General features: G+C 35.8%; 1 protein-coding gene across 1 annotated transcript; it reads right to left on the bottom strand.

Moving 5' to 3' along the window:
• Nucleotides 1-13,612: 13,612 nt before the first annotated feature.
• LOC149144718 (putative F-box/FBD/LRR-repeat protein At4g13965) lies at nt 13,613-15,348 on the bottom strand. The gene is made up of 2 exons (XM_089449894.1): nt 14,207-15,348; nt 13,613-14,014 (listed from the first exon to the last, which is right to left on the bottom strand). The coding sequence occupies exons 1-2, from the start codon at nt 15,293-15,295 to the stop codon at nt 13,742-13,744; spliced, it is 1,362 nt and encodes a 453-aa protein (XP_089306020.1). The 5' UTR covers nt 15,296-15,348; the 3' UTR covers nt 13,613-13,741.
• Between the last annotated feature and the right edge of the window lie 6,556 nt (nt 15,349-21,904).

Genomic DNA, 21,904 nt, shown 5'->3' with positions numbered 1-21,904 from the left:
TTCTTTCGTTTAAAAGAAATATTTGTTTTAATAATTTAATATTTTGAAATGAGTTTAAAAAATATTATGTGTTTTTTAGTTTTATTTTTATAACAAAGCAAACAAACCAACACTATTATGGTAAATTTAATAAATTTTAATATTTATCCTAATACAACCAACATTATCCTTATAAAACTAATATAAACTTTGGTATTGATGTTTACACAATTACTATGTTTAAATGATTTAAAAAATTATTTATTCAATTTCCTTAATTTTTATTTTATGGATATTATGTCACCTTCAATTCATTTTAATCAAATTTGAGAAAGGAAAAATCTATATGACCCAATTAATCCACATTTCATGAAAAACCATCAAATTAATATAAACTTTATTAAAAATAACTTTAATACTTTCACCATGTTAATCATTACTTCAAAGATTCATATATAAATGTAATACCTTTACCATAAAGCATGGCACTTATAAAACTATTTAAATACATATAAAATGACGTTCAAATGATTTTGAAAAATTCATTTATAACGATGTTAACCTTATCCTATACTGTAACACCAATAACATATATTCTAATGCCTATAAAGTGAAGTGCATCCCCTAAATTAAAAATATCACTGAATAGGGTCATTTATGAATCTACCTTTATATATATATATATATTCATTTATGAATCTACCTTTTATATATATATATGTAAACTTGTTCAATCTTGGCATATAAAGGGATTTGTATCTCTTAATCTCAAAAGGTCACTGAATAAGATTGACCTATTATAAACAAATAAGATTGATATCTCTGCAACTAAGAGTGGACTCCCACATTAGAGTTCCAATACATTGTGACTGAAAATTATGTGATTTTATGTGCAAATGCATTTCAATGAATACAAAGAAACATGAAACTTTAGGTCAACATCTAAACCACTCGATATCCACACCTTCAACAAGAACAACCTACAGTACACTACATTCTCTTCTTTCCACACATCCATACAATATGTATTAAATATGAAGCTAAATATGAACCTATTCATTATAATGGATGTGCAATATATCAAATATAAAGCTATAGAGTTCAAGTAAACATAAAATTTTATTTCAGGGATATAACAACACTTTTCCTTCTTTTCGTCGTGGCTTTCTTTTTTCTATGGATTTTCTATTTTGGAACCAATAATACATTAGCATCCACAAATTCTCCAAATTTCCCTAACTTTACTCTAATGCTTTTTATTTCTTCTCTCTCAGGGTTCACCACACTAGAATTGAATAAAGCTTCTAGGATTTGCATATGTTTTTACTTATGGATTCCATCTTGATCTTGGGGTGGAGTGTTCGCCCTTTCCAGTGGATAATTATTCAATGATGCACCTACTCGATGGCATGGAGAATATATAAATTAAATCTCACCTAATATAACTAATCAAATTCCTGATACTATTGTTTGCATGATGAAGAATAATCCACCTAACATGATGTATTGATATAAATGATAACAGAGATGCCAATATATCTTAATACCAATACATTTGAACATACGATAATCAAAATGTCTAAATAAATGAATGAACATAACTCGATTATTTATAAGGTAGCCTTCAAATGTCCCAACCAAAAGCACGAAGATGCTAATGTGAGGGATTTTTTCCTATCTATATCTCCATGGGATCATTTGAACATACGATAATCAAAATGTCTAAATAAATGAATGAACATAACTCGATTATTTATAAGGTAGCCTTCAAATGTCCCAACCAAAAGCACGAAGATGCTAATGTGAGGGATTTTTTCCTATCTATATCTCCATGGGATCTTATCCATAAGAGTGGTTGTGAGAGACATTAATTAGATAACATGAATGAACCACTTCCTCTACCTATAAATTCTACTTTGAGTTGAACCACTACCTCTACCTAGAAATTCTACTTTGAGTTTACTCTAGTAAGAAAAATCCTAGCTCTATTCATTATCATCTTTGTAATTTGTTATATAGTGATGGGACTTGAAATGAAAATGAACAGAGCCAAGCTAAACAATTTTTTTTGCACGATGGGACAATATAATTACGCAATAAGGCATTCCCCTTTGAAAATAACTCTCTTAGATGCCACTCTGTACGGATTTGCGACGTTGGATGAGGTGTTAGATGATGGAAAAAATATTGGCCATTAGATCACCACTGACAACTCCTACTTGAATTGTTAACGGACCCATGCTCTATCTTTTCAACTTTATCTTCAACCTTCATAGTTCTTTTTCTTCAACAGGATATTTAGCGGTGCTTGAACCAGCTCGGACTTTTCAATTTCTTCAACAGTCGAGGTTTCTGTTGTTTCTTCAAATATGCTTGGACCTTTGTGCGAGGTGGAGTCCAGAGTGATGGGATTCTACGGGAGACCCCACCCTTTCTGGGTTATCCTTCTCTCTTCTACACGATTCAACAGATGATTAACTCCTCTTCTAGGGTTAGTTTAATTCTCTATTTCTCTTGCTTGCAAAAGAATTTATATGAATCTGAGGTATGGGTTTTGAATTACAAGCATGTCAAAGTCCCATTCTTGTTTTTATAAGAATATGAGGTTCCAGGGTCCCATTTTTGTTTTTGGGTGCATGGTCTATATGATATCTCGCCCTCGGCCTGTATATCTTATGGTTTACTCCTGACACAAGCTAAGCTTTCAGGATATTTTCAAGATTCATCCTTGGAATTCCAAGGGAAGATATTGGAACTATAAGGTTTAGGAGACAACACTTATCTTCATGCTGTAGTGCATTGTATTCCCCCTTGGCCCTCCATGGCCACAGCACGAGAAGAGGCCGACAGGTCATGTTTGGTTCCCTAGACAATCTTTTTAAGAAAACAAGGTTGAAACCCATGGATATCAGGATTCTTGTGGTGAACTGCAGTCTATTCAATCCAACTCCTTCACTCTCTGCTATAATTGTGAATATGTATAAGTTGAGAGGGAACATTCAAAGCTTCAATTTAGGTGGATTGGTGTTAAAAAATGGTCATTGTCTGGCTTTCTATAGCTTCCTCGGTGCTTCATATTGCCCTAAGATGGCTTTTTATCGTTAAATTAGAAATGGGACTTGTGGGCGCACCGATTACATTGGCTTTAGCGTGGTGGGTCCCTACAATTGGTCAGTTTCTTCATGTTAACTATGGAGGTTGCCTCCATACGTGCCCTGGGCTGTAGAGAAATGCATTTAGAGACTTGTGGCCTTTTCTCAAGCTCTCTATCACATCAGGTGTGATGTTATGGTTAGTTGAACACTACTTGCTCTTGAAAGGATTCCTATTTGGTTGATTCTAATTTTAACACAAAATGAGCTGACATTATTTCTCCTCTCTTCAATTTAGAGAATTGGTATTACAGAGTGTTGGTCCTCATAACAGGGAAACTACTAGATCCTTAAGTTGCAGTGGATTCCCTTTCTATCTCGTAAACCCTGCTTCTTTGTTTCTTTTTTTTGTTAAGCTGGACAAGACCATTCCATTTTCTATTAAACAAAGGCAAGTTTACACCACAAAGATTGACCAGGTGGCCTCAACTTGCCCCAAAGGGAAATCAAGTCTATGAGCCACCTGCCCTCATTGTAAACCATCCAAAAACAGTGAAGTCTTAATCTCTCTAGCCAAGCTAGATATGTCTTCGTTGCATGTCCATACGCTACATAACTATCTAAACTGATATTTGCATCACATAAATTGAAATTTATCTGAATAAAACAAAAATATACATAGGTAAGAGTCTATTCCTTCTACTCCTTTGAGGCAGATTCAACAGGTGTCGAATCCTTGGCGGATGCCCCAGGCATGTCATTCAATTCCACTATGCAAGGGATGTGGCGGTCAATTCTATCCAACCTGATGTCTTGTTTATGCAGCTGAAAGAGGATTTTCTACAAATCCTACTTATAACTCGGCATACCCTGGAGTGTCACTGTCATTCCCACTGAAATTTGTTCCATTGCCTTGCCTAATAAACTCTTCATTAACCAATAAAGGTACAGAGTTTGCTTAAACTACGTAATTCTTCCTCGGGTGTTACCCGGATCCGGGACTAAGGTCCTCCAATTTTCCATTTCTTCCTTTGTCTCACTGCCTTGTTTTATTTCCTCCTCCCACTCTTCTAACAGCTTCTAAATTCCTTCATTTGTCCCCTCACGGTAAGCCTCTGTCGCTTCAGTGATGAAATGTTCTACCGACTTCCTGCCCCTGCGCGGTTCTGATGTGCTCGGCTCCTTGTCTTTCCTAAGTGTCGGGCCTCTCCTGCCATGACCACGCCCCCTCGCAGCTCAAGCCATGATCTGCTTGCGAGAGCCATGGTGACAACAACAGTTAGTTAAATCAAAACACAACATTTCAGTGATGCTCCACCCCCTAATGACTCTGTTCTAAATTTTTTTGTCATCATTATGCGCAATCCCCTGCGTCTCATCTTTGCCTGCTCTCACGATTTTAGCGCTGAGGTGGTCCTTAGACCGCAGCCTGCAATGGGGAGGTCCATAGACCAAGCCCACTGTCGCACCCCTTTTCCAATCCCCATTACTATCATTCACATGCAGGTCAACCGACCCTTGCCTAAGTCATTCCTGTAGTCCCCTCTTTCTTCTTACAATTTGCTTGGAGTAATTCAGGGCCCTTTCCCCCTCTGCCCAGGGATTAGTGGTGCTGCACCTCAGTTTCGCCCAATTGGCTTTCCAATCGGATTCTCTGGCCTTGCCATCGATCCGAGAGAAATTATGGTTAACCCAACACTTGCTTTGCATGCAACGGTAATGTTTGCACCCCATGCATCCTACCAATTGCTTCCCCCTTCCCCCTTGTTCCATCTCCGGCCACTCATTCATTTGCTTGCAATAGTCGGCCTCATCCCAAGCACAGTTTAAAGAGCGCAGTGGATCAAAACCCAGCGGCATGCAATTATCCCTCCGGCAGTGGTACACACTACTAGTCTGGCAGAGGGTATGGATACAAAACTAGGCAATTTCCTGCCCCATTGCCACCAGCAATTCTCTACCCCCCAGGGCTTCTTCGTATTTACCCTCCTCTCTGCCCAGCGAAACCCCAACCATAACGTAATTACATTGGTGGAGCGAAGTTGAATAATATACTCGGGATCAACAGGTGTTCGTCATCGAGCTTGGCGTCTCTGGTTCTGTCTTCCTCTCGCACCGCTACAATACCACCTTCCTCCACACGCTGACACTCCAACACTGAACACTTGCCTCTCTCACCTGCCTATATTCCTTACCTTGCTTCTCTGTTTCTTATTAGAATGATGTATGGTAATTAAATTCAAATTCTAATATTTTGAGACTTGAACTTTGTTCCTTTCAGCATGAACATTAATGGCTTGGAGATGATGAAACCCCTTGGATTCTTTGCTGTAGATGGGTATGATAAGTGTTCTAGTATTTTGGATAGCACCTAATGTTCATTTTTCTAAGAATGTGCATGGATTTCATTTGGTCTGTTATCATATTTTCTATTTGAGACTTAGTTGTAATTTGAACTTGATTATTAAAGAGTGAGGATTGCCAATGAGCTAGGAGTTGGAAATGGCAAGAGTTGTTGTGTTTTGAGTTCTCATAGTAGTGTTCCGCCGGGATTTTGCTATGTTGTTCACTAGTAGTTCAGTCATTAGAGACACGGTTTCTAGAATGGCTATTTCGCTGGCGTTTATGATTCTCTTCAATAGTGTTCAGCGTGTGTTCAGCCAATACTTTCATGAAATGCACTTTCTTTCTTGTCTACTCGATTTTACCAATGGGAATATGCAGTTCTTCAGCCATGCCAAAAATAAGAGAGACAGATTATATTGTTCGCGCATATAGTTAACAAAATTCGCTCTATTAAAAAAGGCTCTTTGAAAATTATCCCTTCAAATTCTAATAAAAAAATGGAATTTAATATAATGACTCTGGATAGTATCCAATTCTAACAGTTTGAAGGTCAAAATTTGAAAGTGATCACTATAGCATTGAACGCAAATAAATCAGCCACACCATCATGGCTGGTATCGCTGATGTAGTTTCATCTTGTGTTTTAATCCCAGTTTGGTATGGGTAGTGCCCTGGAAACTCTGTGCGGCCAAGCCTATGGAGCTAAGCAATACCACATGCTAGGAGTTTCTATGCAACACTCTTGGATTGTGCTCTTTCTTGTTGCAGTCCTCCTACAAATTTATATCTTTTCCACCCCCATCAACTTTGCCACCCCCATTGTCAAGTTGATGGGTCAACGAGATGATTCCACAGAACTTTCTAGATCAGTTTCAATCTAGTTCATTCCTCAACACTTTGAATTTCTATTTATGTTTCCCATTCACAAATACCACCAGTCACAATGGAAAAACATGGTCATTGCCTGGCTTTCTGTAGCTTCCTTGGTGCTTCATATTGCCCTAAGCTGGCTTTTTATCGTTAAAATGGAAATGGGACTTGTGGGAGCAGCCATTACATTGGATTTAGCATGGTGGGTGCCTAAAATTGGCCAATTTATTTATGTTACCTATGGAGGTTTCCCCCATATGTGGACCGAGGTCACGAGAAATGCATTCAAAGACTTGTGACCTTTTCTCAAGCTCTTTGTCGCATCGGGTGTGATGTTATGGTTAGTTGAACACAACTCACTCTTGAAGGATTCCTATTTGGTTGATTCTAATTTTAGCACAAAAGGAGATGACATTATTTCTCCTCTCTTCAGTTTAGAGAATTGGTATTACAGAGTGCTGGTCCTCCTGACAGGGAAACTACCAGATCCTCAAGTTGCAGTGGATTCCGTTTCTATCTGGTAAAACCTACTTCTATGTTTCTTATTACAATGATGTGTGGTAATTAAATTCACATTCTAATATTTTGAGACTTGAACTTTGTTCCTTTCAGTGTGAATATTAATGGCTGGGAGACGATGATGCCCCTTGGATTCTTTGTTGCAATTGGGTATGTTCAATGTTGTAGCATTTTCGATAGCACCTAATGTTCTTTTTTCTAAGAATGTGCATGGGTTTCATTTGGTCTATTATAATATTTTTTTTGTTTGAGTCTTAGTTGTAATTTGACCCCGATTATCGCAGAGTGAGGATTGCTAATGAGCTAGGAGCTGGAAATGGAAGGAAGTGTTGTGTTTTGGGTTCTCATAGTGGCATTCCGCCAGGATTTTGCTCTGTTGTTCACAAGCAATTCAGTCATCACAGACGCGGTTTCTAGAGTGGCTATTTCACTGGGGTTTATGATTCTCTTCAATAGTGTTCAGCGAATACTTTCAAGAAATGCACTTGCTTTTCTCATCTACTCGATTTTGGAAATGGGAATATGCAGTTCTTCAGCCACACCAAAAATAAGAGAGAGATAGATTACTCTGTTCACACATATAGTTAAAAACATTCGCTCCACCAAAAAAGACTATCGAAAATTATCTTTCAAATTCTAATAAAAAAAATGAAATTTAATATAACGACTCCGGAGAGTATCCAATTCTAACAATTTGAAGGTCAAAATTTGAAAGTGATCACTCTAGCATTGAACGCAAGTAAATCAACGATGCCATCATGGCTACTATTGTTGATGTAGTTTCATCTTGTGTTTTAATGCCAGTTTTGTATGGGTAGTGCCCTGGAAAATCTGTGCAGCCAAGCTTATGGAGCTAAGCAATACCACATGCTAGGAGTGTATATGCAACGCTCTTCGATTGTGCTCTTTCTTGTTGCAGTGCTCCTACCACCAATTTATGTCTTTTCCACCCCCATTCTCAAGTTGATGGGTCAACGAGATGATTTCGCAAAACTATTTGGATTAGTGTTAATCTGGTTCATTCCTCGACACTTTTCATTTGTATCTGTTTCCCATTCACAGATACCACCAGTGACAGTTGACAAACATGGTCATTCCCTGGGTTTCTGTAGCTTCCTTGGTGCTTCATATTTCCCTACGCTGAATTTTTATCGTTAAATTGAGACACAATGGGACTTGTGGGAGCAGCGATTACACTGGGTTTAGCATGGTGGGTACCTGCAATTAGCCAGTTTCTTTATGTTACCTATGGAGGTTTCCCCCATACATGGATCAGGCTATCGATAAATGCATTCAGAGACTTCTGGCCTTTTCTCAAGCTCTCTGTCGCATCAAGTGTGATGCTATGGTTAGTTGAACACAACTCACTCTTGAAAGGATTCCTATTTCGTTGATTTAAATTTTAGCACAAAAGGAGATGACGTTATTTCTCCTCTCATCAGTTTAGAGAATTGGTATTACAGAGTGTTGGTCCTCCTGACAAGGAAACTACTAGATCCTCAAGTTGCAGTGAATTCCTTTTCTATCTGGTAAAACCTGCTTCTATGTTTCTTATTACATTGATGCATGGTAATTAAATTCACATCCTAATATTTTGATATTTGAACTTTGTTCCTTTCAGTGTGAACATTAATGGTTGGGAGATGATGATACCCCTTGGATTCTTTGTTGCAATTGGGTATGCTCAGTGTTGTAGTATTTTAGATAGCACCTAATGTTCTTTTTTTTAAGAATGTGCATGGGTTTCATTTGGTATGTTATAATATTTTTTGTTTGAGACTTAGTTGTAATTTGAGCTTGATTATCGCAGAGTGAGGATTGCCAATGAGCTAGGAGTTGGAAATGGAAGGAGGTGTTGTGTTTTGGGTTCTCATAGTGGTGTTCTGCCAAGATTTTGCTATGTTGTTCACAAGCAGTTTAGTCATCAGAGACGCGGTTTTAGAATGGTTATTTCTTTGGCGTTTATGATTCTCTTCAATAGTGTTCAGCGAATACTTTTAGGAAATGCACTTGATTTTCTTGTCTACTTGATTTTGGAAATGGGAATATGTAGTTCTTTAGCCGTGCCAAAAATAACAGAGAGATAGATTACAATGTTCACACACATAGTTAACAAGATTCGCTCTACAGATTAAGGCTCTTTGAAAATTATCCCTTCAAATTCTAATCAGAAAAAGAAAATTTAATATAACGACTTCAGACTGTATCCAATTCTAACAGTTTTAAGGTCAAAATTTGAAAGTGATCACTATAACATTGAACGCAAGTAAATCATCCACGCCATCGTGACTGCTATCACTGATGTAGTTTCATCTTGTGTTTTAATCCTAGTTTGGTATGGGTAGTGCCCTCGAAACCTTGTGTGGCCAAGCCTATGGAACTAAGCAATGCCACATGCTCGAAGTGTATATGCAACACTCTTGGTTTGTGCTCTTTCTTGTTGCAGTTCTCCTCCTACCCCCATCAACTTTGCCACTCCCATTCTCAAGTTGATGGGTCAGCTAGATGATGTCGCAGAACTATCTGGATTAGTGTCAATCTGGTTCATTCCTCGGCACTTTTCATTTGTATCTATGTTTCCCATTCATAGATACCACCAGTGACAGTTGACAAACATGGTCATCGCTTGGGTTTCTGTAGCTTCCTTGGTGCTTCATATTTCCCTGAGCTGGATTTTTATCGTTAAATTGGAAATGGGACTTGTGGGAGCAGCGATTACACTGGCTTTAGCATGGTGGGTGCCTGCAATTGGCCAGTTTCTTTATGTTACCTATGGAGGTTTCCCCCATACGTGGATCGGGCTGTCGAGAAATGCATGCAGAGACTTGTGGCCTTTTCTCAAGCTCTCTGTCACATCAGGTGTGACGCTATGGTTAGTTGAACACTACTCACTCTTGAAAGGATCCTGTTTGGTTGATTCTAATTTCAGCACAAAAGGAGCTGACATTATTTCTCATCCCTTCAATTTAGGGAATTGGTATTACAAAGCGCTGGTCCTCCTGACAGGGAAACTACCAGATCCTCGAGTTGCAGTGGATTCCCTTCCTATCTGGTAAAACCTGTTTCTCTGTTTCTTATTACAATGATGCATGGTAACTAAATTCACATTCTAATATTTTTAGACTTGAACTTCGTTCCTTTAGCATGAACATTAATGGTTGGGAGATGATGATACCCCTTGGATTCTTTGTTGCAGCGTGGTATGTTCAGTGTTCTAGTATTTTGGATAACACCTAATGTTATTCTCTAAGAATGTGCATGGGTTTCATTTGGTCTGTTATAATTATGTTTGAGACTTATTTGTAATTTGAACTTGATTATCATTGAGAGAGGATTGCCAATGATCTAGGGGCTGGAAATCCCAGGGGACATAAATTTGCAACAATTGTTTCTAGAACTACTTCAAGTGCAATAGGTGTTATGTTTTGGGTTCTCACAGTGGTGTTCCACCAGGATTTTTCTCTGTTGTTCACAAGCAATTCAATCATCAGAGACAGTGTCTAAAATGGCTATTTTGCTGGTGTTTATAATTCTCTTCAACAGTGTTAAACCAGTGCTTTCATGCAATGCACTTGGTTTTCTCGTCTACTCGACTTTGCCAATCTTTCATAGTAGATTTATGTTTTACATTATCTAAGCATTCTGGAGCATGAAATGTTGTTATCAACAGACTTTGATGGATGAATGAAAGGAAACATTTCTTGCTTCTACACCATGTGGGTCAAGTGCTTCTTACAATGGCAATTTTTTTAACCAGTGCAGATATGTTGCATAACAGAGGAATAAGAGTTGCCCACCATCCATATTGTGTAAAATAAAAGGTGTTTTCATGTATGTGTTGTTGCCTCTAAGGAGCCAAAGCAAAATACAATCTTAGATAACATAAAAATGTGTTTTTAATTTTGAGGAAAAAAGATAAGATGGAGTGGGCTTTTCTGAAGCACACTTTTTTGGAACAAGCTTTTTGTTGTCTGCAAGTTTTAAGTTTTATCACAAGCTATGTACAAGGATGGGCCCCAAATGCTTCCCAATGTACATGAGTTTCTTAATAAGATACTTGCCTGTAGTCAATCCCATATAAATCTAGAAAGCTGAAAGAGATGAGGCGGGCCTCGAGGGAGGTAGGCTTATTCATGCATATGCGCTTATGTGTCGTTATGATGGCTTAAATGGCAACTACAGTAGAAAACCATATGCTCTTATATTTCGTATAATGACTAAAGATGGTCATCATGTTGATAGAAGATTAGTCAAGTATATAGCTGATTTTTTATGTGTTTTCCACATATTGTGATCAAAACTTAGTAGTGAATGCTCAAAACTCTAGATTTATTATGTGTTCTTTGAGTTTTGTTTAAGGATGAATTGTACTGCATTGGAGAATGATATTTTTTGTTTATGTTGTTTTTGCACATTATATTGCAAGGATGATGTTTTGTTTTGAAGTTTCACAAAGAAACTTGAAATGTAATATTTGGATAGTGTTTGTGGATTCATTCAATGAATACCACCATTACATTGATACTGCTATATAAATAACACATCTGATGTTATATGGGAACATGGTATTAAGGACTGCACTAGTGAAGCCATTGCCAATTTGACTCAGTTGGCCTTCTTAAGCCTGGGTAGAAGTAGCCATCATGTGTTGACCTTAAATCTATATGAAAATAATATGTGGCAGAATAGATAAAGGAACTACCGATTTGAGAGTTGAATCAAGATTTTCAGTTGATGAGAGTTCTATGTTCTCATTCTAAACCCTTCTTTGTCTATATTTTTCAATTTTTGGCTATTTGCATCAAAGCTTCAGTTAATACTCAATGGCAACTCGACACGGGCTTTCTAGCATCTATGTCAGTTTTCTCAGGTCTAATCGATTTATATCTCACGATCACATTACACTAGTTCAAAGGGGTTTGTGCAAATGCAATGCATGGAGTTCAAATTCAACTCATCCAAGTCTTCTTTCACAAGTTGAAAACCTTTGATGGACATGAGTTGGTAAGATTCACCGCAAAACTCTGCATGTACATCCAAGGTATCATAATAGAATAGATGAAAGTTAAGAACATAGAAATTTAGTCAAGCAAATTGCAATAAGCTCTTTGAAAATGATAACTTTAAGCACTCAATAAAAATATGTTACCAAACTGGGAAAGTAGAACAAATATTATGGACTATAATTAGCAATGCCAACACTAGTGTACAAGCATGTGTCAATCTCATCAAAAAATTCAAACAAGTGTTTCCCTTTAAATTCATTCAACAATTTTGATGGTACCTTTATTTTGCATGGAGTGCTTTGAAAAGAAATTTAGAGCCAAGGAGCATGAGCTAACTAATTAGTATCCTTTTTGAAGGATGTTTTGTGTTAAAACTTTATTACTTAAAACTGAACTCAAGAAGATTTTTATTTGGACAGGAATTTGAATTTCCAAACAAACTTTAATTACTTGTTCGTTGGTTGTTGATATCATCAATTAAAAGAGACAAAAAGAGAATGATACAAATGTTTTCTAGAATTTGAATTGGGGGAACGATGTGAATGGATCTAAATGAAACCTAAGAGAGCTATATTAATTGCAAGAAATCTTGAATCCCAAATAAAGTTGGCACATACAAATAGGGTGTGGATAAATTCCAATCATTCAAGTAGGAAAATCAAACAAGTGTTGCAAGTGCAAATACATATGGATGTTTAACCAAAAGACCAAATCAAGATCTTCTCGTCAATAATTGCCAAGGATAGAGATATTTGTCAATGATTTCACTACAGCACATCAATGAAGCAATCTACTTGAAGTTAGGTGGAGTGATTTATTTCATTGCTACCACCTTTGTTGGTAGAAAGAGAGAGTTGCAAATCTATCAAAGAAACCCTAAAGCATCATATCATACCTTTGCGATGGTGTACAAGTCCAAGATTTTTTACATTAGTAAATTAAACAAAACACCCAACACTTGCTCTAGTAAGAATGATCTATTTTTTCATAAATTTTCACTGAATTGCTTCTATTTAAAGGATGGTATCAACATTGAATTGTGTCAAGTTTTTTATATTCCCAATTAGAAATAATTTCAAATCGAAAATAACCAATGAAGAAAAAAATAAGAAATTAATGAAATAATATAATATAAATAATTTTTTAATATATCATTTTTATTATTACTTTTATCAACTAAATTTCATGTTTATTAAAATAATTAGATATATTTAAACTACTTTTTTATGTTTATTAAAATAATTAGATATATTTAAACTACTTGTTTAGCACCAAATTTAATACAACTTAAATTTAAAATAAATCAATAAATCAGTCAATTGTATTATAGAAATAAATTTTAAAAATCAACCCAAAAAAATGAAAATTACAGAGTACAAAATTTCATTGTATCAAAACCTCCCAGCATATTGAGAATAATATTTCCCAAAAACAGGTATATGCAGACTTTATGAAAGAGTTGCATGTTGAGAAGAATTTCGAAAATCTTGGTACTCACTGACGCAAAAAGAAAATACTAGAAATAGGAGAAAAACTAAATTTCTCTTCTTTGCTATTTTTCAAAAGATAAGATATGTATCCTTTCGCTGAGACAGTCCTCTGCGACCAGGAATCTACCTCAGTATTCCATTCTTTGTCTTTGTGTATGTGCTGAAAAGATGGATATTGAAAATTTCCATATAAAATAAATTTAAAATCTACTAAACTTTTGTAACCTAATAACCAATCAAATATTCATTTAGATGCACCACAAACTTGTAAAATAAACACCTTTTAAAACTTTTGCAACCTAATAGCCAATCAATTATTTATTTAGAACCTTGTAAAATAACACACCTTGTGTAAGAATTTTGTAGGAGTAATGCATCACATAGGCACAGGCGTCCAACAAACCTTTAACGAGGAAAAATGCATTCCATTCACACATCTTTATAAAAAGGGACATGCAACGATGTCGACACTAGCTCGATGGGAGGCTGTCTTCACAGTTGACAATTCTGTCAATAATTCTATAACCTCGTATTGACTAATTTTATTTAGCTGCAATTCCATGATTTCAAGAGTGGAACAGCCCTCAAGGAAGCTACGCAACACAGCTATTTCATCCCCAACCCCGCTATATAACAGTATCTCAACTTTTATTATCCGAACACGGGCCAGTGGAGAACTTAGAGATGATAGTATCGGATCTCTAACTATCTCCTGCATTTAAAAACAAAAAAGACCAAAACAACAACAACAACAGAACCAGGTCATGTCAATACCCTCGATAAAATTTTGGAAGAAAAAAAAACATTACACTAGTGCAACAGGCATAAACAATGATATTTAACCATATAAAGATGCAATCCAAATAAACTAAAATGGCTCAATCTATCATAGAGATTCTCTCACCATAACAAAGTAGTCATTTACGTCCAACCGCTCAAGATTAGGAAGCGTATCGAGCAGCCCATGAATGAGCTCGAACATCTCGCTTCCGCCTAGAACCAGCGCCCAGTCAGGTAAGGAGAGCTCCTTCAATGCTTTGAAAGCTCCCACGAACTCAAGAAATCTCTCGGCCGAGAAATTGTATGTCTTCTCCCCCAGACCGTATTCCTCGTAATTCCAATCCAATTTAAGAACAGTAAAATTGCTTCCGCTCTGCATTTTAAGATATCGGAATGCATATGAAAATTCCTGAAACGGCACCCCATTTACTCTTAAATCCCGCATCTCGCCTGCCTCAAGAGTTACAAGCTTTGGACAGTTAACTATTAAAACCTCTACGTCATTCTCCGTACGTATAACTAAATATGTGAGGTTGGAAGCAGATATGATAGGTTTTTGTAAACCAACTGATCCATATATCTCAAGTCTCTCAAGAAATGGGCAATGAGAAAAGCAGGAAAAGGATTCATCTGTGAATTCGATGTTCCAAAAAAAGCTAGTAACAAGATGGTTGAATCCAGGAAAACGGGCTGGAATACGGGTGAGAATGCAATTGAACAGTTTTATGTCAGTAAGGTGAGTGCAGGAGAAAAGCGCTGGGGGCACTTCTTCCATTTCGTGGGAAGTGCAAAGGGTGAGATGTTTGACATTCCTGCAGGCAGCATACCGCACCCATTTCCGTACGCTTTCATGGCTGAAGTGCCAATTCTTGTCCATGCTAGACAGCCATTGCGTGTCCACGGCTAAACTTCTGGAGCTCCGTCTGCAAATGTAGTTGCACAAATGAAGGGCCTCTAAATCTGTCGAATGCAAGACCAGAAGGTTGGAGATTATGTTCTCCACCATTGCAATCGAAGATGCATTTGGAAATCTGTTCAAATAGCCCAAAATGAGATAGGGGGTGAGAGTGAGATGAGGTATTTGGGTGTAGAGGAGCCTCCACCTCTTTGACAGAATGGAGCATCTGACTGCCATTTTAATTGGAATTTTAGAAAGGATGAGGCCAAGCAATGGATCCGGAAGCGTAGAAAATATATCTGCAGCAGAGGTCATGATAGGAAGGAAAATGAATGAAGCGAAATGGGAGAAATGGTAAGGAAAATGAATGAAGCAATAACAGGGAGGAGAGGAAATAAATCAAATTCTCACAGGAATGATGGTGTTGAAAGAAGCAGAAACGTACTGCTCTGTCGCACGTCGCATCATCATACTTGGTGGCAGCGACTTCTGTTCATGTACCTGCCCTATCTAAATTCGATTGCCTTGTTTAAAGAAGCAGAAACGTACTGCTCTGTCGCACGTCGCATCATCATGACTTGTGGTGGCAGCGACTTCTGTTCATGTACCTGCCCTATCTAAATTCGATTGCGTTCATAAAGATGATTTGTTGTGGCGGCTACTTTTGTTCGTGCCACACGATTATGGCCCCCGCCATCATTGTTTGTGCTCATTAATCATATCTAACTATCTTAATGATATTTTTAATTAACTTGTTAGTCATGTTTCTGTTGCCTCGCATTCAAATATTGTCCCCTCCGTCCATTTTGCCCAATAATCCAAAAAATGTAAGCCTTTATTAATTTTTGACAAAATCGCTGATTTGGGTCGGTAGGAAATTAAACCAAAGGCTAGAAAGTGATTTATACCGAAAATTTGGTCATATACCAGAAATATAATATAATGTTAACCCAATTTAATATCGATTTTATCATGATTTAAATACCATTTATTTCACACTGACTATTCCATTTTCGTTCACGAGCAAACTGCCCCATTCTCGTCGGAGCAGTCTACCCAGCGGCAGAGTTGCCCGGATGTTGTTGCTGGTCAGGGAAAATTCTGTTTACGATGACGGAGAACGGGTAAAATTATGTACTTTTCTCCGCAGTCTGTTGTCTGACTCGCTACTCCCAACACAAATGGCAAGAGCTAACCAGTCTGCCATAGGGCATTAAATGCCCCTATGGAGGCCCCTTCACCATGCATGCCCATGGGCTTCCATGCGAACATTCGCCGGCATCTGTGCATTTCTCCACCCTGGTCGATAAGACAGTCTACCATAATCATTCAATGCAGCTTGGGTACAGAAAAAATTCAAAAATGTTCTCTCTGCCTTGGTTGATAAGACAGTCTACCATAATCATTCAATGCAGCCTGGGTACAGAAAAAATTCAAAATTCAAATGTTATCTCCGCGGGTGCCCGCGAAATTTCTAAAATGAGATGAAATGAATCCATGGCAGAAATTTGGAAAATCCACAGGGATCTCTCCTAGTATCATCCTCTTCCAGAGAAGTCGAAATATATCGTAAATCAGGTATGGAGCAAACTACGAGACAGGCGATCGATTGAAAATGGGGCATTTCTAGACATGTCCCTGGAAACTCCTTCGTAGGAGTGAGGATTCTCCTCCAGGTATTTATTGAACCTCGACAATCCAGAGCTGGTTGTGAAGGCACTTTATTAAGAGCATAAGGATGTTATCCTTATTCTCGTCGTGTGTGAGAGCTTCAGCTCATTCGTCACCATTAGAGAGCAGGGAAGATAAAGCTATCTCCGGAGAAGCGTTTCCCTCTTTTTAATGCAATTTTCCTCATGAATCATGGCATCAAGTTGTTCCCAAATGGCATTAGCTCCTTGTTTGACCCCACTAAATCTTGTACCAGGTAGATCTATGGGAATCTGTAGCATAAATACAGCGCATCACTCAAGCACAAGGCATCGTGGAACTCACAACTTATTTCATCTCACAGATCTTTGACTTTCGTGCTCTTCAAGCAATGGTTTGTTATGAAAGACATTTGAACAAACTCTGTATCGCAGTTTGACAAATAGTTGCCCTTAGGTTTTGTGGAAGAAAGTAATGGTTTCCTTGAATCTTTTATGTTCCAGCCAGACCTTGAGCCTGCTAATGGCAATTACGAAGACGACAACAATTGATCTAAAATGGATGGAAATCGCCCTTCCACTAAGGGTATGCCTCGGAAGACGGCAGCCTTTAGAGAAAACATTGCTCGCTATCGCAGAGGAGCAGATTCTCAGCAATGGCGAGCTCACCGATGGCCTTTTACTCTCTACTTTCCTACGTTTTGTGGGTTCAAAGTGGAGTGCCATGATGGAATATTTGCGTCGGGGGAGTCTAAACTTTTTTAACGATATGTCTCCCACCGTAGTCCTATTAAAATTTTACTTTACGACATCTGAGATGTTTACAGCATTTGAAATCTCGGTATTACTTTACAAATATCCGTCATTTGAAAGGGCCGAACCGTAGTTTGGATAGGAATTTGTATAATATCACGTCAAGTACACAGGAAAATGGGAGTAAATTTTCAGCTTTCATATACTTTGCCAAGGAATATCTCTGTACATAATTTTGTAACAAAATTGGGTTTGAATACTTCATTTTAGTTTGTATCCAAATTTGGTTTATATATTCAATTTCACTGAAGTACTTAATTTTATTCAAATTTCGATGGGATAAAGTTTGAAGTGTGTAAAGTTTATGGGCACTTATTTTTATGATAATTTGTTTTCATCATTTCATTGAAATTTCGATGTTCGAGTGTTTAAACTTAGAAAATAACTTAATAAATCTTTCCCTCTTGAAATGCTTATTTGAAAGACGATTTAAGATTCCTTTTATATTTATGAGATTATTTTTATCTCTATTCTTGAAGCAACCTTTTTACTGGTAAGATAAATTTTTGAATGAAGAATATTTTAAATGAAACTACCATAGCTTAAATATTTATATTACAATTTTCAAACTTTTTATAATAAATAAAAAATATTTTAGTATTTATAATTTATAAAGTGACAATTTATAATTTAGTATGCATATGTATATGGTATTAATAAATTTTAAATCTCTATGTTAAAATCCATGTTAATAGATTATATAAATGGAAAAAAGGAAATTTTATGTCATATATAATTTAATATAAGAAATTTAGATAAAATATCTATAGATAATCATGCACAATCTTTTGAAAAGAGTTATTCCACCAAAGTAAAATAGAGAAACTTTTGGACAAGTATACATAAATCTTCACAATAAATCAAATAAATTATAGATTGTAAATTAAGTTGTTAGAAGTGTCATAGGACTTATGATATTAAGAATATATCATGATAAAGATAAGAGTTAAGATGTTAACTATATATCATAATAAAGTTGTTTAAATTTTTATTTTTATTTTTGGGTATATTATGATATTTTGATATTTTGTTTTTCATTTTTTTTATATATATAAATACAATTAATGTTTAAATATTTTAAAATATTTGAATTTTATGAATTACACAATGCAAACTTATAATTTTAAAAAGATTTCACAATGTTTCAAATAAAATTGATTGGAATTAATTTACTTATGACATATTTAATTATATTATTTTTTTGGGAATAAGTTTGTAAGTATTATAAAATCTTATATTAGTTTTTTGGGTTCTTATTTATTTAATAAAGAGTTTCTATTTTTTTAAGTGAATACATTATTTTTAATATTTTTTTCTTAAAAAAAGAAAATATATTATTTTTATTGGAGTTTTTAATTTTTATTTTCCTATTATAATTTTTATAATTATTATTTGCAAACAATAGTGCATATTACTAATCAACATAGTCTCACACCAAGTATTAAGTTATTAAAGTAAAGGTAAGGAGGGTTTTATCACTTTTGGATCAAGTGATATTAGTGGTTCTACATGAAGCATAAGGACAATATTGTAACATTTATTGTAATTCCCATACATTTCATTATCAATGATGATGAAATACAAGACAATGGGATGAAGCTTGGAGTATGAAGCATTGTCATTGAGTAGATCGAACAATGTTAGATAATTCTAGAGGTTGGCCTTAGTTTGGTGATCCTAGGTTTGTTAAGGACCTCTTTTCTAATTGTTAGAAAACCCTTCATTAGCATGAAGCAATATATTTTTGAGATGGTTTAGGGGAATTAAAGAAGGGGTTGACACCTAGAGGAAGACCAACCTTCCTCACACAAGAGAAAGACAAGGGATGTGAAATTTCCATGACCAGTATGCACCCATTCGAGCATTTTATTGTTTTCCAAAAAGAGGTGGAGATGATATAGAATGCTCCAATGCGTGCATAGTAGTTATGAAAATTTCACATCCCCTGTCTTTCTCTTGTGTGAGGAAGGATGTTGATTTGTATACAGTCTTCCTCTAGGTGTCAACTCCTTATTTTACACCCCTAAACCATCTCAAAAATGTCGTGTTCCATCTTAATGGAGGGTTTTCTAACAATTAGAAAGGTGGTCCTTAACAAACCTACGATCACCAAACTAAGGCGAGCCTCTAGAATTATCTAACAATTTTTTATCTACTCAAGCATAATGTTCCATACTCCTAGCTTCATCCCCTTGTCTTGTTAATCAATAAAAAATATAATACATTTTTATATATAATTTTTATTTTATTTATTATAAAAATATTTTGATTAAAAAATAAAAATAAAAACAATTCCTTAGATTCATATCCATAAATGATACTCCATCTATTCCCAATTTCAAATCAGATCACGTGCTACACACACACATATATATAACACCCCTCAACCTTTAAGTTAATATGTTTCTACATTAAGACTGAATGGTAGATGCCATTATGAATTTGGCATAAAGTATGATGATGTAATAAAGGTTGATTGATAAGATGAAGAAAAATCTTCCCTTATATCACTCCAAAAAAATCCCTAGGGGTTGATTAATAAGATTTAAAACGATTGGAGAGAAAATCTATTAAATCACTCAGTGTAAGGAAAAACACTGAGTAAGGGCGAATAAATCGTCACGGGAGAAAAAGGCAAGCTTTAAATAAAAAGGAAAAGACACCTTTTTTTTCTGAAAAAAGAAAAAGAAAAAATAGAAAAGCCTAGGATATTGGATTGGCAAACCCTGAAAAGCGGGACGCCGCTGAGGAAAGATCTGCTAGGGAGGCAAGGATAAAATACTTGATCTAGAATCACAAAGGGATTCCTTGGCAATTGAATCTCGACTTGGGTGTGGGGAGACTGGTGGATTGGTTCATGGATGGAGGACAATGTATTTTTCTCAAGTACAATTCCAACGATGGGTACAATGAGAATATCGAATGGATACAGTGAACATATCTGTTTTTATTTGAATTTTAAATATAACTTTCATGGGTTTTTTTTTGCGTTACATGTTTCACTAGCATGCATGTTCTATTTGATGGTGTTCATTGACTATAAAATTATATGTGTATTTGGATTCCATTTGGTTCTATTTGAGAGCTGGCTATGTAGGTATTAGAATGCATTTAAATTTTCAAACAACCATTACAGTACAAAATTTAAACATTTAACAGTTCATAATATTTGTACATGGGAATATGAGATCTTGACAAATAAAATAGGTATAGGCAAGGTGTGCTTGAATTCAAGGTACAACCTACATGTTATATGAAAGTGGGATACCCCAATTCTCTAATTAAGAACCGAATGCTTATAGGGTTTTGTTAAATACGTAACCTATATGGTATATGAAAATAGGATACTTCAATTCTCTAATGAGATCAGGATACCTATGGGAGCCTTGGTTGATGTAGTTATAAACAAGAGTATACGTAAATTCCCCTTCTGAAATGATAAGACATGGTAAGTAAAGGTGGAAAAAATAAATCTTGTAGGTTGTGACGAGAAATCCAAAGTAAATGTATACTAGCAGAGACCTGAAAATAGTGATAGTACAGTAGGCACCCTAGTTAACCCTTGGGGTATCGATTGATACAATTAAATAAAAACGTTGGTTGACACAATTTAGATGCCCAAAATACACTGATAGGGTTTAAGTGTCAAACCCTTCCCAAGCTTATGTAAAGAGGTTATTAATTACAATAGAGTCATGAGATAAGGGAAATGGTAGAAATAACTCTGACTTTGGATTATCGAATTTGTAAAATGAAATACTATAATGCAGAAAATCACTGTTAGAAATTTATTATGGTGGAGCGTACAAAAAACTAGTCTAATCCTCAGTAACGACACCTTATATTTGAATGGGTTAAATCTTCACTAGAGAAGAGATATACTGGTATAAGCAAACAAGCGAAAATTCCTTAGTAATAGGGTTGTACCCTAACAAGGCACTAGCCGAGAAAGGAAAGAACCCAATGGAAATCACCGAGATTTAAAATCCTAAATGGATAACTACAAATTTGTTGTAGCAAATATTTTACATATCATCGATTGATATTGATCCATAAATTTAAAGTTTATAACAGTGCACAGTCATAAAGGAACAATCTAGGGAAAATCTAATTTGCTAATTCTTGCATTCTCATTTAGCTATAGTGGATAAAAAGAAAAGAAGTAAATCAAGTTTCCATATCATTGTTGGAATATACATATGTACACAAACCTTGTACCTTCATTGGAAATGAAGGTTAACCATAATTAAAGTACTAAAGTTAGAGAGAACAACATAAAATATTACATTTATATTAGCTAGTCATAATTAAATTATTAAAGCCAGAGTGAACAAAATAAAACTATGTATACCAAATATTACATTTATATACTCCACGTCGAACGAGCATGGACACCCAAAAACTTCATTCAAATCATAAATACAACAATTATACAAACTTAATGAGGAAAAATGTACATATT

This window comes from Pinus tabuliformis, chromosome X (assembly GCF_031772625.1).
Source record: "Pinus tabuliformis cultivar Carrire ecotype Pingquan chromosome X, CPIR1, whole genome shotgun sequence".
NCBI classification, from domain to species: domain Eukaryota; kingdom Viridiplantae; phylum Streptophyta; class Pinopsida; order Pinales; family Pinaceae; genus Pinus; species Pinus tabuliformis.
The sequence above is the reverse complement of the archived record's forward strand: the minus strand, read 5'-3'. Positions and strand labels throughout refer to the sequence as shown.

Coding starts and splice junctions, on each gene's coding strand:
- LOC149144718 (XM_089449894.1), bottom strand. CDS start 15,295: ATGACCTCTGCTGCAGATATATTTTCTACGCTTCCGGATCCATTGCTT. Junction 14,015..14,206: donor TAAATGACTACTTTGTTATG/GTGAGAGAATCT, acceptor TTTTAAATGCAG/GAGATAGTTAGAGATCCGAT.